The 22,426-nt window shown below is 41.0% G+C and overlaps 2 protein-coding genes and 1 long non-coding RNA gene across 5 annotated transcripts in view; 1 reads left to right on the forward strand and 2 right to left on the reverse strand.

The window, feature by feature from the left end:
• Positions 1–22,426, reverse strand: part of CPA6 (carboxypeptidase A6) — a 351,124-nt gene that overhangs the window by 210,136 nt on the left and 118,562 nt on the right. The window lies entirely within an intron of this gene.
• On the forward strand, positions 2,430–2,956 carry LOC108176510 (dolichyl-diphosphooligosaccharide--protein glycosyltransferase subunit 4). Its single transcript, XM_017341383.4, has one exon. The coding sequence runs from the start codon at positions 2,559–2,561 to the stop codon at positions 2,670–2,672; it is 114 nt and encodes a 37-aa protein (XP_017196872.1). The 5' UTR covers positions 2,430–2,558; the 3' UTR covers positions 2,673–2,956.
• LOC149126234 (uncharacterized) lies at positions 6,750–8,690 on the reverse strand. The gene is made up of 3 exons (XR_016234937.1): positions 8,615–8,690; positions 8,434–8,477; positions 6,750–7,315 (listed from the first exon to the last, which is right to left on the reverse strand). It is a non-coding gene; the product is annotated as an uncharacterized LOC149126234 (long non-coding RNA).

The following is a 22,426-nucleotide window of genomic DNA, read 5'->3' on the forward strand; positions in this document are numbered from 1 at the left end:
GCAAGTGCAGGGGCCCAAGAACTTGGGCCATCTTCTACTGCTTTCCCAGGCCATAGCAGAGAGCTGGATTGAAAGTGGAGCAGCGAGACTTTATTTTTGTTATTATTATTTTAAGGCCAGAGAAAGTATCTGATATGATTTCTACTTTGTAGTCTTTATTGATATTATGATCCAATGTACATTTAATGTTTATACTTTGTGAATATTTGAAAGAACTGTGTATTTTTTGGATAAAGTTCTGCCTATATCTATTAAACATAAATTATGCTATTTTAATCTCCATTGTCTTTATTTTTTGGTCACTAAATTTGATGATTTGGGGTACTTGGTTTAATATTCCTACAATGAGTCTGAATTTGTCAATTGTAGCACTATATAAAATCATGACAACTACATGATTTATTTAGAATGAAAGTTCTATTCTTATAAAGTTTCCTTAGAAAAACCCTTCTTTGGTTCATTTAATGCTGTTTATTTTGAATTCCATTCCCCTCCAAATGACTGCCACTTCTGTTTCCTCTTGTTTGCCTTGCATGATTTGGCATACCTCTTTCTTACATTGTTTTTCCAGATATGTGTGTTACAAACATCATAATGGTAGATTAAATTTAAAGATGCAGTGAGAATGTCAGGTGTTAGGGCACAGGGGATTCAACTGCTGGTTTGGACCCCTGCACTCCATCTCAGAATTTTCAGTGCCAGAATTGCAAGAAGACAAATTCCTGTAGGTTAGCTTCTTCAGTTCTCCATTAGGGAGTATAGCAAACACATGCCCTAAAGACCTCAGTGTAGAGGTACACCCTCAGGGAGCTAGTCCCCTACCCTGGTCAAGTTAGTCTTCTTTTCCCTATATTTTCCCATTACATTTCTACACTTTACTGTAATTACTCTTTTATGTCAGTATCTCTTGCTTAGCTTTAAACTTTGTGTCATCAGAAATTCAACAAATCCTGGTTTATTCTGTAAAAGTCCTGATGTGTGCGGGTCTTTCTATGGAGTGGCTTGGTGCTTGTCCCGAGTGGTCCAGGGCCAGATTTCACTTTACTGGTAGTGCTTACATGACACAAGGCATAAGTTAATAGCTAATGTTCTGAAAACACAGGGTCCTGGGGAGCTCACTTCTCATATGACTGCCATATCCCCAGTTCCTTGTAAGATGAAAAACTGCCTCAGCTTCTCCCAGATGGAAAAAGGATTTTTTCTTGACATTTTGAGGCTTCCTGTTTTATGTAGAACACATAGAAATGTAATTTTAATAGTTCGTGGAAAACAGAATTACAAGATAAGTTTATTTTGGTGCAAAAAATTTGAAATCCAAGCATACAGAAGAATCTTCAAAAATTTCATGAGAATGCATATTATGAATAAACTATGAATAGATTTCAAAAATATTTTACATCAAAGCAAACTTGTTTTGTAATTTTTTTTGATGAACTCTTTGAAATTCCTTCATATCCCTAGCTCCCCACTCTGTCCATTAGAGGCAACTGAAATTCCAGTGCCACCTTCTTGGACCTGCCCCCTTCTGTGGTCCCCACTCTATAGCCACATGGCACAAGCTTCTCCTTTCAACACTAGCTTTGCTTTTCCCTCAAGCGTCTGGGCCCTGGACATTTCTTTCTTCTTGTAAAACTCAAGTCATCTACTAAAAGCAATGTCAGGGCAGTAAAAGCACACACTCTGGAGTCAAGTTGCCATGTGGCTATGTGACACCTGAAAAATTTTCTAACCTCTCTTTGTCTCAAGTCCCTCTATGTGTATACTATAAATACTGGTATTCAACTCATGGGTTATTGTGAAAATTAAATGAGCATCCATATAAAATGCTTAGCATAATTGCTAATGCACAGTGAGGACGGTTTAATATTACATATATACAATATATTAGTATATAATATATTATATATACACACATATATGTATATATAGTCCCTTCATCCTATAGTTAATTTTATGGTTCCTGTCTGCATCATGTCAGTTCGCTGTGTTCTCTGAGGTTCTAATTAGTTGAATGGAAAGAAAGAATGTGGTTCTCTTAAGAGGACACTACTTGCAACAGACACCCTGGGTGACCTTAGAATATGTGACCCATCCATGTTTCCCCTTGAGGTGTCCTTTGCTTGGTGTTGTAATTCCTCACTCTGAGACCACACCTAATCTGATAGGCAGATGAGGAGGTGGAGGAATAAAAGAGTTCTGTCCAGTTGGGTTCTGTCTGCTCGACAGTGACTGACAACTGATCCACTCAGATCCCATTGTTGGGAGTCTGCATTTGAGACATATAGAAACAAATCATTTAGTTTGGAGCACCAGGGACAGTGGCCATAGATACCAGGGGCAATTGGGTTATCACAATGGCAGAGTTCTAAAGCAAGGAATGTAGATACCTCATATATTGTACTCTGTGGAAGAAAAAAAAAAAAGAGAGGCCGCTCCGACAGCGCCGCGCGGCCGGAAGTGGCGTGCTTGGCCAGCGCTGGCACGACGGAGTTCCGGTCCAGGTCTCCTACCTCTGCGCTGTGTGGAGGCGGTGTAGGGTCCGAGGCGGGCGGGGCAGGATGATCACGGACGTGCAGCTCGCCATCTTCGCCAACATGCTGGGCGTGTCGCTCTTCCTGCTCGTCGTTCTCTATCACTACGTGGCCGTCAACAACCCCAAGAAGCAAGAATGAAAGTGGCGCTTTCTCCGCCCTCAGGGCTCCAGGACATAGTCTGAGGCCACATGGAGGGTGTGAGGGGCCTCCACACTTCATCCCTCTGCCCATCACAGCATGCAAAGCAACTACACCTGGAGTTGTCCAAACAACTTTTATTTCCTCAAAGTCTTCCTTAACCCTATGGAACAAGAAGCTGCCACTGACTAGGGCCCAGAGTTAGGGGCTGCTTTCCCCCACTTCTCCCCAATGCCCCTCCAATATAAAAATATAGTTATAAAAAAAAAAAACAAACAAACAAACCAGGGGTATGTATGCAACCAGGTAGTAGTCTTTGTTCTTCCTTGCATTTCCTTAGGATAAACTGATGTGTCTGGAACATGTTTTCTAAATAAGGAAATGCACTGGTATTCAAAACCCTCAAATTTCAGATATTTCCTTTTTTCCATTCTTATCTTCAAGTCATTGGCTTTATCTTCTTGGATATATTTCCCTTTCATCGAGAAGGAGAAAGAGAATAAGACTGGATTCTAACCTGAACTTCGTTACTTGGCTTATGTCCTTGATCAAAATGTTTAAGTATTTAGAGTCAATGAGTCCTAATCATTAAATTGCAAAAAAAAAAAAAAAAACAATGTACTATTGCATAAAAATGGTTTCATTTAGCACATTTATTAAGGTTACATCATGTGCCAGGTATGGTGGCAAATGCCAGGGGGACTGCATTTCCTGCCCATGATAGGTTTACAGTCACAGTGCCACTGAGATATTGTCTGGGAAGTGACTAATTTTGAGCCTCTTAATACTTAATAGTTACTATTGTTACCCCTACAGGAAAATATTCTCCTGGCCCCATAGAACTGAACAGTCTGGGTTGATGCTGTGGCATAGTGAGTTAAGCAAGTACCTGCAGCACCAGCATCCATAAGGACATTAGTTAGAGTTGCATCTGCTCTACTTCTAATCCAGCTCCCTGCTCATGTACCTTGAAAAGCAATGGAGGAAGGTTCAAGTCTTTGGGCCCTGTACCCATGTGAGTGACCCAGAAGAATCTCCTGACTCCTGGCTCCTGTCTTTGGCCTGGCCTAGTCCTGGCTGTTGCAGCCATTTGGTGGGGGTGGGGTGGTGTGGGGTGGGTTAACCAGCAGATGAAAGTGCTCTCTCTCTCCCCTCTCTCTGTAACTCAGCCTTTGAAATAATAATAATAAAAGAAACGTCTCTTAATGTCTTTAGGAAAAAAGAACTGAAAGATCTGAGACAGATGCTTCTGCAAGTATATTTCACTGTGAACACCAGAAACAACAGAATATGGAAGATTACACTGCGGATACCTTTAAACTTGGCTGTTGTTTGTGGTGGTGTTTTTCTTTCTTGACCTCTTCATAGGCATTTTTAAAAAATAATTTTAAATTTATATAAGGTGAACAAATTTCACATGTACAGATTTATGTGCATCGTGATGCTTCCCACCCTACCCTTCCTCCTCTCCATGCTCCCACCCTTCATCCTCCTTCCTTTCTTATTCTTTTAATTTTTACAATGCCATACTTTTGGTTTATTTTTTAATCATAAGCTTAACCCTCCATTAAGTAAAGAATTCAACAAATAGTAAGAAGAAAAAAAAAGACAATAAAACACTGGTCGTCATCAGTGGAGACAAGGGCTGTAAACAATGATCAAATCTCAAACTGTCAATTTTGCTCATATACACTACATTTTTTGTACTCTCAGTTGTCACAGATGAGGGAAATATGATATTTTTCTTTTTAGGACTGGCTTATTTCATTAGGCATAATGGTTTCCTGTTGCATCCATTTTGTTGCAAAAGACAGGATTTCATTCTGTTTACGGCTGAGAAGTACTCCCATAGTGTATATATACCACATTTTCTTTACTCAGCCACTAGTTGATTGACATGTGGGTTGATTCCAATTCTTAGCTATTGTGAATTGGGCTGCAATAATCAAATCATTGTTCAGTTTCTTAATTTGTGATTATTTGCTTCCTTCTTAGGTAACTGATATCTGAGAAGCATACTTCTTAGTGGGTCTTGTGTTTTTCTACAACAGTGATTGAGGATATGGAACGCATCATATAAAATGAAAAGAGAAGTGCTGTAGAGATGTTTTCTCTGTTGCTAAAAGCCACAAACAGTCCATTTTCTAGTACTTCTAAAGACACAATTTATCTGAATATAGTAGAGGATTTATAGGGCTGCCTTTTTTTAAAAAAATGATTTATTTATTTATTTGAAAGTCACAGTTACACAGAGAGAGGAGAGGCAGAGAGAGCGAGGAGTCTTCTATCTGCTGGTTCACTCCCCAACTGGCCGCAACGGCTGGAGCTGGGCCGATCTGAAGCCAGGTGCCAGGAGCTGCCTCCAGGTGTCTCACGTGGGTGCAGGGACCCAAGGACCTGGGCCATCTTCTACTGCTTTCTCAGGCCACAGCAGAGAGCTGGATCAGAAGAGGAGCAGCTGGGTCTCAAGCCGGTGCCCATATGGGATGCCGGTGCTTCAGGCTAGGCTGTTAACCTGCTGCGCCACAGCGCTGGCCCCTAATGCTGCCTTTTAAAAAATATAAGAACAGACACCAGGGATATATGTGTGGTACAGTAGTTAAGATACTGCTTGAGACCAAATTCTCAGGTTCAAGTCCTTGCTCCTTTCCCAGTTCTAGTTTCCTGCTAATGTGTACCCTGAAAAGCAGCAGGTGGTCAAATAGTTGGGTCCCTGCCACCCATATGGAGACCCAGATTGAGTTCTCCGTCCCTGGCTTCGGCTTAGCCTAGTCCTGGCTGTTGCAGGCATTTGGGGAATGAGCCAGCAAACGGCAGATTTCTCTCTGTGTGTCTGTCTCCCTCTCAGTCTCTCTGCATTTCAACAAAACAAAAAGAAGACTGTAGTGAATGTTAAGGCAGCTCCTTCAAATTTGCTTTCCTTCTTAAACTCTACCAGGATTCTGATTTTGTTCAGATGTTCACCCCATCTTCAGCTTAAATCCTGCTTGAATCCTGATTAGCCAATTAAAAAAGGTGACTGTTTAAATACAGTTTGTCCCTATCAAAACCCACGCTGAGGCATCATCCTTCGATGCAGCTGTCCTGAGAGGTGGGACATAGTGGGAGATGATGAGGTTATGGAGTGGGAGCCCTCATGAAGAGGTGACTGCTTTTCTCATGGAAGTGTGTTAGCTATTGAGTAAATCCTGCCCCGTTTCTCTCCTCCACACACACTCGCTTGCCCTTCTGCTTTTCCACCATGCCTGGAGCATCACAAGGACTTCACGGGGTCAGGCAAATATTGGCACTGCAGCATTGCACTTCCCAGCCTCCAGAACTGCGAGCTGAATAAACCTCTGTGTTTATCAATGACCCAGTCTCAGGCATCCTGTTACAGCCACAGAAAACAGACTGGGACATAGAGCTTGGGTACCCACTGGCAACACTAGTTTGGGGATGGGCATGTGTTATAAATTCACACAGATTCAAAGGAGGGATTATCATTCTACAGCAGTGGGGATAGGGTAGAAGAGTGGCAATTCACTTTCTTATTGAATGTAAACCATTATTATTAATTTATTAATGTATTCTTATTAATTCTTATTCATCTTATTAGTGTAAATTAAGTAATTTTGTTTTCCACTGGCTAATGGTCATCATGGAGGGGAAGGAGCTTAGGGTCAACAGAATCCCCCAAGCTCATTGAGGTTGTTAAGGAGACAGAAAGCCTGGGTCTGCACTGACCTTGAGGAGCCAAACAATTGATTCTAGTGCTGGAATTCCACTTACATAATATATTTCTTTATTATATAGGCCAGTTTGAGTCAGGTTTTCTCTAACTTGTAACCCAAAACATCCTGTACAATTACAGCAATTTTAATGAGGTTGGCTTTTTTTAGAGCAATGGGGGTGAGGAAAACCTATAGAATAATTAAACTCATTGTTAAATTACTTTTCACAGGTAGGAATATATATATTGACAATCTTCTTTCCCTCCCAAATCCCTCTCTTTAAAACACTTCTTTAATTTTTTTGAAGAAAAAATTTTTATTATTTATTTATTAACATAAAGAGAACATATTTCGTGTACTTAGGTACAATTCTGAGAAAATAAACACTTTTAATTTTGATGGCAGGTTAAAAAGCTGTGTGTGCTTTCAGAGGGCGACTTTAGGTGCTCCACAGCTAAGTATCATATTCTTAGGCAAAATAGGACACTTTACAATATTTGCTGAACTTTCTGAAAGCTTATATCCTGAGGAAGAGTTCATAATAGGTTGTTCAACAACTGAAAAAAAATACTCATCCCCAGGCACAACGAAATCCATTAGGTAATTCCATCTAGCAAAATTAATGTTTGTGTGTAGACTGGACGCTACAGAGTGCTGGGATCTCTGAGATGCATTTCCATTGCTGAAAGACTGTGTTTCGATGCACATGAAAAATTTCATTAAAAAGCAATAAATAAGAGACAACTTGGTGGAGCACACTCTGGAGAGCTAAATGGATTCTCCTTTCTTTCGTTATGGTTTCCAGTTGCAGCATAAAGTGCTCAGAACATGAAGACTCTCCCTGTGGCACTTTCCTTAGGACACGAAGAGTTAGCCTTCACTCTTGGATTCCAGTTAGGCAGGAGTGATGACTTTATTCCTTTTCTGTTGCTGCAGTTATTTTAACAGTAGAGGAAAGAAAAATGTACAGGCTTCAGATGCTTTACTGATGTACTTCACTTTGTAACAGAGATGTTCTCAAGAGGTTGAATGCCTACCATGGTATCTCACGCATCAATAAATGATGATCAATAAATATTTGCTGGATTGATTTGAAATTGGCCTTTTGTAAGCCAAAACAAGTTTTAAATATTTTGAAATTGGCTCTCACTGTAGTCTTCAAGAATTTCCTCTTTTCCCATTAGCTCAGGTCAGAGAGAAAGAAATACAATATAATTCTGCCGTGAAATTAATTTCTTACAGTAAGATATTATCTTTACTATGTCTCAAGGATTTTCTATATACTGAGTCAAGCAATTATGTCATACTTCATTGTAATCCCTTCTTATAATGCTTAAGAATGGGAATTAATCTGAGAAAAATGTTACCACAATGGAGAACAAACCATTCATTTGACAGCTACTCATGTAGCAATTACTCCATGTAAATCTGTGCTGTGGAGCAAAAGGGAAAGGAGTTACAAAGCACAGGGAATTTATAATAAGGTATATAATCTAGTTGGGTACATAAGATATAAATAATATTTTATTATTATGGAATGTAGCATGTGGCAAATATTTAATAAATTGCATATAGAATATCTACAGAAAAAGTTTAGTTGGAGTGGTCAGAGAAGACCATACTGAAGGACTTTCACACATGAAACTTGGAAGATTTGGGGCTTCTGGGTTGACAGCCATTGACATGCATTAGTTTCTTCTGAAATTTGAGTGTACCTAAGATTCGCCTGGGATTGTGTCTGCCAGCTTAATCTGTTACACTTGATACTCTGAAAATGCTATTCTAGTACAAAGCACATAGTATTGCTGGAATGCATATGGAATTTGTTTCTTTTAATGCGTACTGGTAGGGTAGAAATAGAATAAGGGAATCCCTAAGAGGCCCCGAAATGATGATTTATTCTAACACTGGGACCTGAGGTTACCCTGAATGTGGAACAACTTGCTAGTTCCTCATGCCTGGGTCTGAGCAAAGTGAGAGTTCAGCCTAGAGGCCCCCAAAGAAAGCCATAAAGATAAACTCAGTGAAAATATGACTAGAATAAATACCTGCGAAAGAAGAGTGTAGGGAGCCTTGTCTCTCACAGAGTTGGCTTTGGATAGAAAGAGAAAATACACCGAGAATTTAAAACTCTAACAGCATTAGGAATTACATTCAAAATACCCATGTGGTCCCCCAAATCTCCAAGCCAAGAACTTATGTGAGAAGAGCTTCCTGATGGGAAGTTACCTGAATGCCATTCTGTAGTGTGCTGCTTCGGTCACCCCTTGCAGAAGGCAGGCATTTATTCTCCTAGCTGCAAAGTGAGGGCTGCTGATGGCTCACAGCTGAGTCCATCTCAAGCAATTGCCTTCAGCTGACAGGAGGTGCATTACCCAAGCTAAAAGTTGCTCCCCAGGGGCAGTCAATATGTTAACATCAGTTTATGAAGACATACAAGGGCCTGACCCACTTTTCTCAATTTGAGCAGTTGTTGAAGGGGCCAATCCTGTTTTAAATTTCCCCATGGAGGGGCCGATGCTGTGGCACAGTGGGATTAACGCCCTGGCCTGAAGCGCCGGCATCCCATATGGGCGCTGGTTCTAGTCCCGGATGCTCCTCTTCCGAGCCAGCTCTCTGCTATGGCCTGGGAAAGCAGTAGAAGATAGCCCAAGTGCTTGGGCCCCTTCCCCCATGTGGGAGACCCAGAAGAAGCTCCTGGCTCCTGGCTTTGGATCGGCGCAGCTCTGGCCATTGCGGCCAACTGGGGAGTGAACCATCAGATAGAAGACTGCTCGCTCTCTCTGCCTCTCCTCTCTCTGTGTAACTCTGACTTTCAAATAAACAAATAAATCTTTTTAAAAAAATTCCTCCATGGAATCACTGTCATTGCGCTGCAGTTCTACACTCTATCTGTCCTCAACCTCATTCCAACTTCTTCCCTTAAAGATGTTTTCTATGGGAGAATTCCCTCGTAAGTGCCGCCATGACAACCTCCCTGTCAGAGTCTCTTTCCTGGGGGACCTTGACCAATGACATGCCCTGCTGCTAGGTTCCTAGAAGAACAAATGCAAGTCATTTCTGCAGGAAACTATCTTACAAGCAGATCTGAAAAAATTTCTACAAATAATATTTTAACAAATAGGAACTCACCGCCAAAAATTATAAAACATATCAGAAAATAAACCCCTATGACCAAAAGTTAGTAGAGACAATGAAGAGCAGATTTAGGCACAGGCCTGTTGATCACCCTTGAATCTAAACGGGGACCAGTGATTGTGAGGCTTGGGTACAAGACAGCTAGTGTTAGTCTTGGGGGACAAGAGATTGCCTCTACCACCTGTCCTCCAACCTCAAGCAGAGAACAAGGAGTAAGACTTCAACCACAGGCAGAGACATCGGGGAGTGCATAGGGCAGAAAGGTGAGTTCAAGGTTTTGTCTTAAAGCTCAGTGTCAGACAAATATTTGAATTGTGGGGAGCCTTGAGAGAGAAGAGAGGCATAAAGGCATAGAAAACATGTTCAATGAAATAATAGCTGAAATTTTCCCAATCTGGAGAGAGATATGAATTTCCAAGTACAGGAGACCCATGGGACCTCAAATAGACATGATCAGAAAAGATCTTCACTATAAAATGTTGCAAACTCTCAAAAATACAACACAAAGAGAGAATTATAAAATATACATGGGAAATGTGCCAAGCCACATATAAGGGAGGTCCTTTTGGACTAACAATAGTTTTACAGCAGAAACTTTATAAGTCAGGAGGAAATGGAATGATATATTCCAAGTTTCAAAAGAAAAAAAAAATCTACCAACCAAGAGCACCATTCTCAGCACAGCTATCCTTCACAAATTAAGGAAAAATAGAGACTTTGAAGACAAGTAAAAACTGGGGTAATTAATGCTCAAATCAACCTCAAAAAACATGCTTAAGGGAGTTCTATATACAGAAGAAAAAGGATAACTACCATAACGGAAATATGTGTATATACAAAATACACTAGAAGAATAAAAAGAAGAAAAAAATTTAAATGGAGAGGACTAGTCATTACTTATAAATAATATCCTTGAAAGACAAAAAGATACAGAATGTCTGGATGGATGAAAAAAAAAAAAAAAACAAGGGAAAACAAAAGGACCCAAGAACCAGTAATATGCTGCCTAAAAGAAGCTCACCTCACCAGTTAAGGTACATGTAGATTTAAAGTAAAGAGATAGAAAAAGACATTACATGCAAATAGAAAAAAAAAAAAAAAAAGCTTGAGCATCTATTCTTAAATCAGACAAAACAGCCTTTAATGGAAAAATTTTAAAAAGAAACAAATAAGGTCATTATGTAATGATTAAATGAGAAGAACTAGAAGCTATAATGATTATAAATGTTTTTCCATCTAAAGCTGGAAAACCCAATTATAGAATAAAATTTATTAGATATGAAAGCAGAAATGGCTGGCGCCATGGCTCAATAGGCTAATCCTCTGCCTTGCAGCACCGGCACACTGGGTTCTAGTCCTGGTCAGGGCGCCGGATTCTGTCCCGGTTGCTCCGCTTCCAGTCCAGCTCTCTGCTGTGGCCAGGGAAGGCAGTGGAGGATGGCCCAAGTGCTTGGGCCCTGCACCCGCATGGGAAACCAGGAGAAGCACCTGGCTCCTGCCTTCGGATCAGCACAGTGTGCTGGCCGCAGCGGCCATTGGGGGATGAACCAATGGAAAAGGAAGACCTTTCTCTCTGTCTCTCTCTCTCACTGCCCACTCTGCCTGTCAAAAAAAAAAAAAAAAAAAAGCAGAACTGAGCTGCAAGACAATTGTGATATGGGGGGGGGGGGGCTTCAACACACTAGCTTTCATCAATGGACAGATCACCTGAAAAAGAAAAGCCAACAAAGGAATGTGAGAATTAAACTTCACTACAGACCAAGTGGAATTAACAGGCATTTGCAGAACAGTTTATCCAATAGTTACAGAATATATATTCTGCCAATCAGAATATAGAACATTCTGTAGGATAGACAATATATTAGGTCACAACACAATTCTCAAAAATTAAAAAAAAATCATGAAATTATATTATGTATTTTTTCTGGTCACAACAGAATAAAATTAGAAATCAATAACAAAAGAAATTCTAAAAATTATATAAATATTTGGAGACAGAGCAACATGCCCCTTAATGAACTATAATTCATTGATGAAATCAAAAGATGAATTAATAAATTTCTTTAATCAGGGATCAGTCTTTTGCCTAATAGTCAAGATGTCAGTTAGGACCTCCACATCCCACATCAAAGGGCTTTGGTTTGTATCTTGGCTCTGCTCATAATTCCAGCTTCCAATGTGCACTCTGAGAGGTACCCTTGTAGTGGCTCAAGTGGATGGGTGCCTGCCACTCATGTAGGAGATTTGGATTGAATTCCTAGCTCTCAGCTTGGATTTGGCCCAACACTGGTTGTTGTAGCATTTGGGGAGTGAACCAGCAGACAGGAACTCTATTTCTGTTTTGAAATTAAAAAAAAAAAAACCTTGAAACATGAAAATGAAAACATAACGTACTAAAACTTCTAGGATACAGGTAAAGCAGTACTAAGAGGGTAATTTATAATAACAAACACCTACATCAAAAAATAGACCTCAGATAAAAATCTAACAATGCAGGTCACAGATCTTGAAAACAACTCAAAGTTAGTAGAAGGAAATTATAAAGATCAAAGCTGAAATCAATGAAATAGTTTTTTTTTTTTTTTTTTTTTTTTGACAGGCAGAGTGGACAGTGAGAGAGAGAGACAGAGAGAAAGGTCTTCCTTTTGCCGTTGGTTCACCCTCCAATGGCTGCTGCGGCCGGCGCACTGCACTCCCTGGCCACAGCAGAGAGCTGGCCTGGAAGAGGGGCAACCGGGACAGAATCCGGCGCCCCAACCGGGACTAGAACCCGGTGTGCCGGCGCCGCTAGGCAGAGGATTAGCCTAGTGAGCCGCGGCGCCGGCCCGAAATAGTTATTTTTTTAAAAAAATACAAAAGATAGTGAAATTAGAGATCAGTTTTTTTTTTGGAAAAGATAAGCAAAATCAATAATCTAGAAAAAGATTCAAATAAAAAATCAGAAACAAAAAGGGGGATATCACAATTGATAACCACAGAAATACAAAATAAAATTAGGGACTATTTTGCACAAGCATATGCCAACAAATTGGGAAAATTATAGGAAGTAGATAAATCTCTGTTTATATATAACAAAACTGGATCATGAAGATCAAGAAAACAGACAACAATGAGTAACAAGATTGGATCAGTAATAAAATGTCTCCCAACACAAAAAGGTCCATCACCAGATAGTTTCACTGCTGAATTCCACCAAACGTTTAAGGAAGAAGTAACATTAATTCTTCTCAAACTATTCCAAAAGACTGAATATCAGGGAACCACTCCAAACTCACTCTATGAGGTCAGCATTATCTTGATTCCAAAATTAGATAAGGACATGGTAACCACTACAAAGAAAACTGTAAACCAATATCCTGGATAAACAGATGAAAATATGCTCAATAAACAACTAGTAAGTCAAACCTAACAATGTATATAAAAGATCATTTACTTTGATCAAATGGCACTTATTCCAGGGATACAAGGGTTGTTCAAAATATGCCAATTAATAAGCATAATACATTGGATCTACAGAAGGAATAAACTTCATGTGATCATGTTAATAGACATAGAAAAAGCAATGATAAAATTCAACATATATTCATGATACAATCCCTGAACAAATTAGATATAGAAGGAACATACCTTATCATAATAAAGGCTATATCATATCCAAGTATCGAAGAATTAATATTATTAAAATGGTTATACTACCCAAAGTGATTTACAGATTCAATGCAATCCCCACTAACATACCAATAGCACTCTTCACAGAATTAGAAAAAAATCATCGTAAGAATCATATGGGGACAAAGCAAATCCTGAATAGCCAAAGAACTCTTAAACAAAAAAGAAAGCTGGAGGCGTCACAAACCTGACCTGATTGGAAGACATACTGCAGAGCTATTGTAACCAGAACAGCATGGTACTGGCATAAAAATAGACACACAGACCAATGAAGCAGAACAGAGAGTCCCAGAAATGAATACAAGCTTCTATAGACAAATGATTCTTTATAAAGTTGCCAAAAACATATGCTGGACAAAGAACAGTCTCTTCAATAAATGGTATTGGGAAAACTGGATGTCTAAGACTGAAATATGACCCTTCCTCCTCCTCCTGCCTGTACAAAAATCAATTCAAAATGGATCATAGACCTAAATAAAATACCTGAAACTGTGAAACTACTAGAAGAAAACATAGGATAAACATTTCAAGATATTGATATAGGCAATGACTTTTTTTTTATTTGACTCCAAAAGCAGAGGCAAAAGAAGTAAAAATAGACAAATGGGGTAATATCAAACTAAGAAGCTTCTGTTCAGTAAACGAATAAATGGAAGAGACAACCTATGGCATGGGGGAAATGTTTTCAAACTATTCATCTGAAAAAAATTAAATATCCAGAATATATAAGGAACTAAAAAAAGCCCTCATTATCCACAACAACAAAAATCTCACTTGGGAAAAAGATCTGAACTGATAATCACTAAAAAAAGAAACACATGGCTAATGAATATATGAAGAAATGTACAGTATCACAGTCATCAGAAAAATGAAGATCAAAGCCAAAATCAGATATCCTTTCACTCCAGTGAGAATGGTTGCTATCAAAAAGACAAAAAACGGCCGGCGCCGCAGCTCACTAGGCTAATCCTCTACCCGCGGCGCCGGTACTCCAGGTTCTGGTCCCGGTTGGGGCACCGGTTCTGTCCGGGTTGCTCCTCTTCCAGTCAAGCTCTCTGCTGTGGCCCGGAAGTGCAGTGGAGGATGGCCCAAGTGCTTGGGCCCTGCACCTGCATGGGAGACCAGGAGGAAGCACCTGGCTCCTGGCTTGGGATCAGTGCAGTGCACCGGCCGTAGTGGCCATTTGGGGAGTGAACCAACGGCAGGAAGACCTTTCTCTGTCTCTCTCTCTCTCACTAACTCTGTCAAAAAAAAAAAAATGCTGGTGAGGATGTGTAGAAAAGAGAATCTTTAAATAATGTTGTTGGGATTGCAAATTGGTAGCTTTTATAGAGAACAATATGGAGGTTTCTAAGAAAACTAAAAATCTACAGTGTGATCTACTATTCCGCCCCTCTAGGTATATTCAAAGGAAATGTAATCAGCATATGAAAGGGATACCTGAGCTTTCCTATTCAGTATAACACTATTCATAATGACCACAATATGTGATTATCAGTAGATGAATGGATAAAGAAAATGTGATATGAAGAAAGACAAATACTGCCTGCTTTCTTTCATACATAGAAATTTTTTAAAAGTTAAGCTCAACTTAGAATAATGATTACTAGGTCCTGGCATTTTGGTGCAGAGGGTTAAGCCACCAACTGCAGTGCCAGCATCCAATAAGAGAGCCTGTTTGAGTCTCAGTTGTTCCATTTTTATCCATTCACTGATAATGTGCTTGGGAAAGTAGCAGAAGATGGCCCAAGTGTTTGGGGCCCCTGCCACCCACGCAGGAGTTCCAGATGAAGCTCCTGGCTCCTGGATTCTGTCTGGCCAGGTTCTAGCTGTGGTGTCCGTTTGGGGAATAAACCATTGGTGTAAGATTCTCTCTCTGCCTTTCTTTCTTTTTTTTTTTTAATGTTTATGCATGACACAGTTATTTATTGTACAAAGCCTTGGGAACAATTACAATACATGGAATTGTTCAACCATTGACTACATGGTCCTGTTCTTTTTTTTTTAACTTTTATTTAATAAATATAAATTTCCGAAGTACAGCTTTTGGATTACAGTGGCGTCCCACCCCATAACAACCCTCCCACCCGCAACCCTCGCATCTCCCATACCCTCTCCCATCCCATTCACATCAAGATTAATTTTCAATTATCTTTATATACAGATAAATTTAGTATATATTAAGCAGAGATTTCAACAGTCTGCACCCACACAGAAACACAAAGTGAAAAATACTGTTTGAGTACTAGTTATAGCATTAAATCACAATGTACAGCACATTAAGGACAGAGATCCTACATGAGGAGTAAGTGCACAGTGACTCCTGTTGTTGACTTAACAAATTGACACTCTTGTTTATGGCATTAGTAATCACCCTAGGCTCTTGTTGTAAGCTGCCAAGGCTATGGAGGCCTTTTGAGTTTGCCGACTCTGATCATATTTAGACAAGGTCATAGTCAAAGTGGAAGTTCTCTCCTCCCTTCAGAGAAAGGTACCTCCTTCTTTGATGACCTGTTCTTTCTACTGGGATCTCACTCGCAGAGATCTTTCATTTAGGTCATTTTTTTTTTTTTTTTGCCAGAGTGTCTTGGCTTTCCATGCCTGAAATACTCTAATGGGCTCTTCAGCCAGATCTGAATGCCTTAAGGGCTGATTCTGAGGCCAGAGTGCTGTTTAGGACATCTGCCCTTCTATGAGTCTGCTGTGTATCCTGCTTCCCATGTTGGATTGTTCTCTCCTTTTAAATTCTATCAGTTAGTATTAGCAGATACTAGTCTTGTTTGTGTGATCCCTTTGACTCTTAGACCTATCATTATGATCAATTGTGAACTGAAACTGATCACTTGGACTAGTGAGATGGCATTGGTACATGCCACCTTGATGGGATTGAATTGGAATCTCCTGGCATGTTTCTAACTCTACCTTTCAAACAAACATATAAATAAATAAATATTAAGAAAAAGAATAGTGGTTAATAGAGAGTGGGAAGGATTGAAAGAAGTGGATAAAAGGAAGTTGGATAACAGGTGAAAAAGCACAGCTAGATTGAATAGGTTTTAATGTTTCCCAGCACAGTGGGGTGAGTACGGTTCACAATATTGTATCATATAATGTATAAAGAATTGGAAGAGGGAAGCCAGCAGGCTCTAAACATAAAGAAAAGGAGATGGGAGTGCTAACTGCTTGATTTCTAACAGTTCACACCATATTCCATGTGTTGAAATATTGCACAGTAAAAATGTACAAGGATTACATGAGAATCCAAAATTTTTTAAAAAGGACAGCACATTTAGACCTGTAGAGCTTAATGATGTTGAAATTGTCAAATACAACAAGGGTTGGAATCTTTTTTTGTGAAAAGCTAGATGGCAAAAACATATATTTCAAGCTTACAGGCCATATTGCTTCTGCTGCAACTTTTCCATTGTTGGATGAAAGCCATCAAGATTTATGTGAAAGAGGTGGGCTTGGCTGAGTTTCAATAAAAAATTATTTACAAACCCTGCTGGAGCAGGCTTGGTTTAACTGGATTTGGAATGTGGCCCATAGCTAGCCAACTCGTAGTACAAGTATAAACAAGAGAGTACTTCAAGTTTATGGGAAAATAGAATTAAAGATAAGCTTGGGATGGGCATTTGGTGCAGTGGTTAAAGATGTTGCTTGGGATGTCCACTTCCCATATTGGAATGCATGGTTTAATCCTGGCTCCTCTGCTTCTGATCTAACTTCCCCCTAGTACACACCTTGGAAGATGATGGCCCAAATACTTGGGTCTTTGCTACCCATGTGGGAGATGTGGATTAAGGTTTGTCCGAGCTTTGGCTATTGTTGGCATTTGGGGAGCAGACCAGCAGATGGAAGATTATCTCTCTCTCTCTGCATTTCAAAATAAAGAAAGGAAAAGAAAAAAAGAAAGAAAGAAGACAGAGAGCGAGAGCAAGAGAGCGAGAAAGAGAGGGAGGGAGGGAGAGAGATGGAGGAAGTAAAGATATGAGGGAGGGACAGAGAGAGGATTATGAGTTTATTTTGGTGGAAAAAATTTTGAAATCCATGCATGTTTATTCACAATATACATTTTACATAACTTTTTGAAGACCCCTTCTATGGGCTTAAAATATTTTGCATCAAAATAAACTTATCTGTTAATTCCATTTTCCAACTTATTGAAGTACCCTTGTATAAATATTTAATAATCTCACAGAATGAAAGATGGAATCTAAAACATGTTTAATAAAGAAAACTATAAAATGAACAAATGAAACTTATAAGTTGATAATAAGCAAAACTAGGAACTTGATGGGAAGGGTAAACTGTAGATCAGGTGCAGCCAAACAATTAGTGAACCAGAAAGTATATCTAAAGAAATGACTGAAAATGCAGTACAAAGAGAAACCAAGTAATAAGATGTAAAAGAATTGAGAGTCACGTAAGGTAGCTTGAGATGGTCTTTTCTGTTTCTAATCTGCAAACATCATACTCAGCAATGAAGTGCTCAACATTTTGTCTTTGATATCAAAGTAAGAGAAGGATACTATGATCATTATTTCAATTCAACAGCATTATCACAGTAAGAACAAAACATAAAAGGCAGGGGAATAGGAAAGAAGAAAAAACACTGCCAGGTTTCATAGATGATATGATTAATCACATAGAAATTCACATAGTGAATCATCTGAAATAGAAATCAAGAAAGCAATCCAATTTTCAGTAGTTGCCAGAAGCAAGCAAGCAAGCAAACACACAAACAAAAAACCTGGGGATAAATTTAACCAAAGAGGTGAAGTAGCCCTTCAATTAAATCTTTGATGAAAGAAATTGAAGAAGACACAAAGAAATGGAAAGATATCCTGTGTTCATAGATTGGAAAAATTAATATTATTAAAATTTGCCAATTACCCAAAGCAATTTACAGATTCAGTGTAATCCCTATCAAAATCTCAAGATGGTTTTCACAAAGCTAAAACACTGTTAAAATTCATGTAGAACTACAAAATTTCCCAAATAGTGAAAGCAATGTTACTTTTAATAGTACTACTACCTTTAAAAAGGTGTTTAATTTATTTAATTAAAAGGCAGATATCCTGTATCAGGCCTTAAAAACACAAGAAATAAAAGCAAAAATGAACAAAATGGATCACACGCAATTAAAGAGCTTTTGTATAGCAAAGGAAATAATTGGAGTGAAAAGACAACCTGTAGAACGGGAGAAAATATTCTCAAACTTTACATATGATAAGGGGTTGAAGGAGAAAGAGACAGATGGAGAAAGATCTTCCATCCATTGGTTAACTCCCCCAAATGATTGCAACAAGAAATCCATCTGGGTCTTCTGTGTGGCTTCTAGGAACACAAGTACTTAGGCCATCATCTACTGCCTTTCAAGGGAGTTAGGAGGAAGCTGGACTTGAAACGGAAGCAGGATACAATCCCAGGCACTCCATGATATGGGATGTAGCTTTTCCATGTGGTAGCTTCAACCACTGTGCCACAACACCCTTCCCCTTCTCCCTGTGCAAAACAATAATGAGCAAAAAGAACAAAACAGGAGGCCTTACACTACCTGGCTTTAAAATACATTACAAGGCTACAGTAATTAAAACAGCATTGTGTTGGCTGTTTTAATAAAATCAGATTCAGATTCATAGACAAATAGAATGGATTCAAGACTCTAGAAGTAAACCCACAAATCTATATTAAACTGATCTTTGACAAGAGTGCTTAGCATATACACTGAAAAAAGGATAATCTTTTTAACAAGTGATTCTGGGAAAATTAAATATCTACATGCAAGAGAATAAAACTAGACTCCTATCTCTCATCATATACCAAGATCAACTCAAAATGGATTAAAGAACTAAAGAACCTGTAATTTTGAGACTATTAGAAGGAAACATAAGGAAAACAGTTCAGGACATTGGAGTGAGCAAGAATTTTCTATATCAGGTCCTAAAAGCAGAGGAAATCAAAGCAAAAATGGACAAATGGGATTGCATGAAACTAGAGTTTTGTACCACAAAGGAAACAATCATTGGAGTGAAAAGACAACCTATAGAATGGAGAACTTTTCACAAACTTTATATATAAGGGATTAATATCCAGAATATATAAGGAACTCAATAACAAAACAAATAATCCAATTAAAAGTAGGCAGTAGATATAAACAGATATTCCTCACAGGAAGACGTAAAATGGTCAAAAGATACATGAAAAAATGTTCCACATCATTAGTTATCAGGGAAATGTAAATCTATATCACAATGAGATACTATGTCATTCTAGTAGTATTGGCTATTATCAAAAAGAAGATAACAAGTGCAGGCAAATATGTGAAGAAAAGGGAACTTTTGGACACTGTTAGTGGGATTGTAAATTAGTACAGCCATTGTAGAAAACAATGTGGGGGTTCTTTAAAAAACTGGAAATAGAACTACACTGTGGTCTAGCAATCCCACTCCTGGGTGTCGCTCCCCCTCTTCGTGGAGGAACGACACTAAGCCCTGCCTAGGCTTCATATCCGAGTCACGGCACCATTATGTCGCTCCCCCTCTTCGTGGAGGAGCAACACAGGACCCTGCGCTGTTCTTTCGTCTGCTCGGCCCTCCCCGGGTTTGCTGCTGGTTCTTCCCGGGTTGGCTACTATCCCTTCCACCTCCGTGGAAGGGCAGTTCCCCCTGGCCGCATTCCCCACTTCCGCAGGGGAGCGGCACACCGCCGGCCGGCTCTTCTCGGGGGCTGCACAGGTGTTCCTTCAGCTAGATGTTCCCCATAGATGTTCCTGGTGCATGCCGTCTCTCTCCTCCTTTATAGTCCTCTTCCACCAATCCTAACTCGGCTGCCCACACGCCGAGTACGCTGCTCTCCTCCAATCAGGAGCAAGTCCTACAGTTTATTAGTTGAACTGGAGGCAGCTGGGTAGAAGCTGTTTTCTCCTCTCCCAGTGCCATATTGTAGGAGAGCAGATGCACAGAATAAGTCTTAATTCCAGTAACTTAGTCTAGTCCGAGCTGCTCCCCACAGAGGAGAGCAGATGCATAGAATAAGTCTTAATTCCAGTAACTTAGTCTAGTCCGAGCTGCTCCCCACAGATCCCCCTTTCTTTTTATTTTTTTGGCGTTGATACGCGCCTGTCTTCGGTGTCCCGCGGCACACACTCTGCTCTACTTGCTAGAGTTGCCACAGGCTCTTACAAGTCCTATCAATCAGGCAAACCGAATCCGGGTCCTCTCTTCGCCATGTTGTGAGGAGGTTTTTAGGCGCTGATGCGTGCCTGTGTTCGGTGCCCTGCAGCGCATGCTCTGCTCTGCCCGCAGGGGCTTACAAAACCTATCAGGCAAACCGAACCCAAGCCTTCTCATTGCCTTATTGTGGGGGAGACTTATTAGTGTTGGTTCGTGCCTATCTTCGGTGACCTGCAGCTCATACTCTGGTCGAGCTGCTTGCTGGCGCTTACCGCCTTAAATCAGGCAGACCGAATCCAAGCTTAATATTGTTGTATTGTGGGGAAGCCTTACTGATGTTAATTCGTGCCTGTCTTCGGTGACCTGCGGCGCATAAGCTGCTAGCTGCCCGCAGGTGCTCATCGCCTCACTTGATTAGGCAGACCGAATCCAAGCTCTCACATTGCAGTGTTGTAGGGAGGCCTTTTTATTTCTCTATTTCTCTATCTCCGGGCATTCCTATTTCTCCCATTTTACTTCTATCTTCCAGCATTCCTATTTTTCTCACTTTACTTCTAAACTTCTGTTTCTCTTATCCCTGCGGCTTCCCGCTCTCATTCTTATCCCCGCGGCTTCCCGGCTGCGCCCGCCCCGAGGCTGCTTCTCGGCAGCTTTCCGGCTGAGCCGCTTCAGCCCGCGCCTCTCTCATCTGCGCAGCTTCCCGGCTCCTCGCCCCGCCGGCGCCCGCCCCGCGGCGGCTTCACAGCTCTGCGCGGCTTCCTGGCGCCTCGCCCCGCCGGCGGGTTCCCGGCTCTGCGCACACGCTCCGCGGTCTCCACGCACTTCGCGCCCGCACCACGGCCTCGCGCCAACGCCCCGTGCTCTCTCTGCACGCGGCGGCTTCCGCGAATGTTTCCGCCACCACCGGCATTCAGTCCAAGTTCCCCGGACTAACCTGGCGAATTCTGGCGGCCCACGTCTCTGCCTCTGGTTCCAGATCTTCGCCTCTTGCTCCCCAGGGTGACTTGAAGAATTCCAAGATGGCTTGGCCTGCACTCGCGGCTTCATCCTCCCTAACATTTTTCTCTACCCGGTGTGTTTCCCTAAGTTTTCTTCCAACAATATTCCTCCCTCATTTCTCCTGGCCTCTCCCCACAGTCCGTATCCAAGTCTAAGTTTCTTATAGGTTTCACTTTCACTTTCAACCTGCAGTCCGTATCTGAGTCTAAGTTTCTTCTTGCTTTCACTTTAAATCCTAACTTCTTTCCCACAGTCCGTATCCGAGTCCAAGCCTCCTCCAGGTTTCACTTTCGCTTTCAATCTCCTAGCTTCCCCGCCATAGTCCGCATCCGAGTCTGTGAAAGCTTTCACTTTCGCTTTCAAATCCTAACTTCTTTCCCACAGTCCATATCCAAGTCTATGCCTAGGCTTTCAATAGCTTCTTCCGGCACCTTTCTCGTCCGGCTTTCCCCTAGGCTCTTCGCTAGTCTCTCTCTCCGGTAATTTTCCACTTCTTCCCGTTTCTTCCCGCTTCTTCCCTCCTAGGTTTCCTATCCGTCCTAGGTTTCCTATCCGAGCTAGGTTTCCTATCCGAGTCACGGTACCATTATGTCGCTCCCCCTCTTCGTGGAGGAACGACACTAAGCCCTGCCTAGGCTTCATATCCGAGTCACGGCACCATTATGTCGCTCCCCCTCTTCGTGGAGGAGCAACACAGGACCCTGCGCTGTTCTTTCGTCTGCTCGGCCCTCCCCGGGTTTGCTGCTGGTTCTTCCCGGGTTGGCTACTATCCCTTCCACCTCCGTGGAAGGGCAGTTCCCCCTGGCCGCATTCCCCACTTCCGCAGGGGAGCGGCACACCGCCGGCCGGCTCTTCTCGGGGGCTGCACAGGTGTTCCTTCAGCTAGATGTTCCCCATAGATGTTCCTGGTGCATGCCGTCTCTCTCCTCCTTTATAGTCCTCCTCCGCCAATCCTAACTCGGCTGCCCACACGCCGAGTACGCTGCTCTCCTCCAATCAGGAGCAAGTCCTACAGTTTATTAGTTGAACTGGAGGCAGCTGGGTAGAAGCTGTTTTC

Source organism: Oryctolagus cuniculus, chromosome 6, assembly GCF_051225735.1.
Source record: "Oryctolagus cuniculus isolate XC-2025 breed Fujian yellow rabbit chromosome 6, ASM5122573v1, whole genome shotgun sequence".
NCBI classification, from domain to species: Eukaryota; Metazoa; Chordata; class Mammalia; order Lagomorpha; family Leporidae; genus Oryctolagus; species Oryctolagus cuniculus.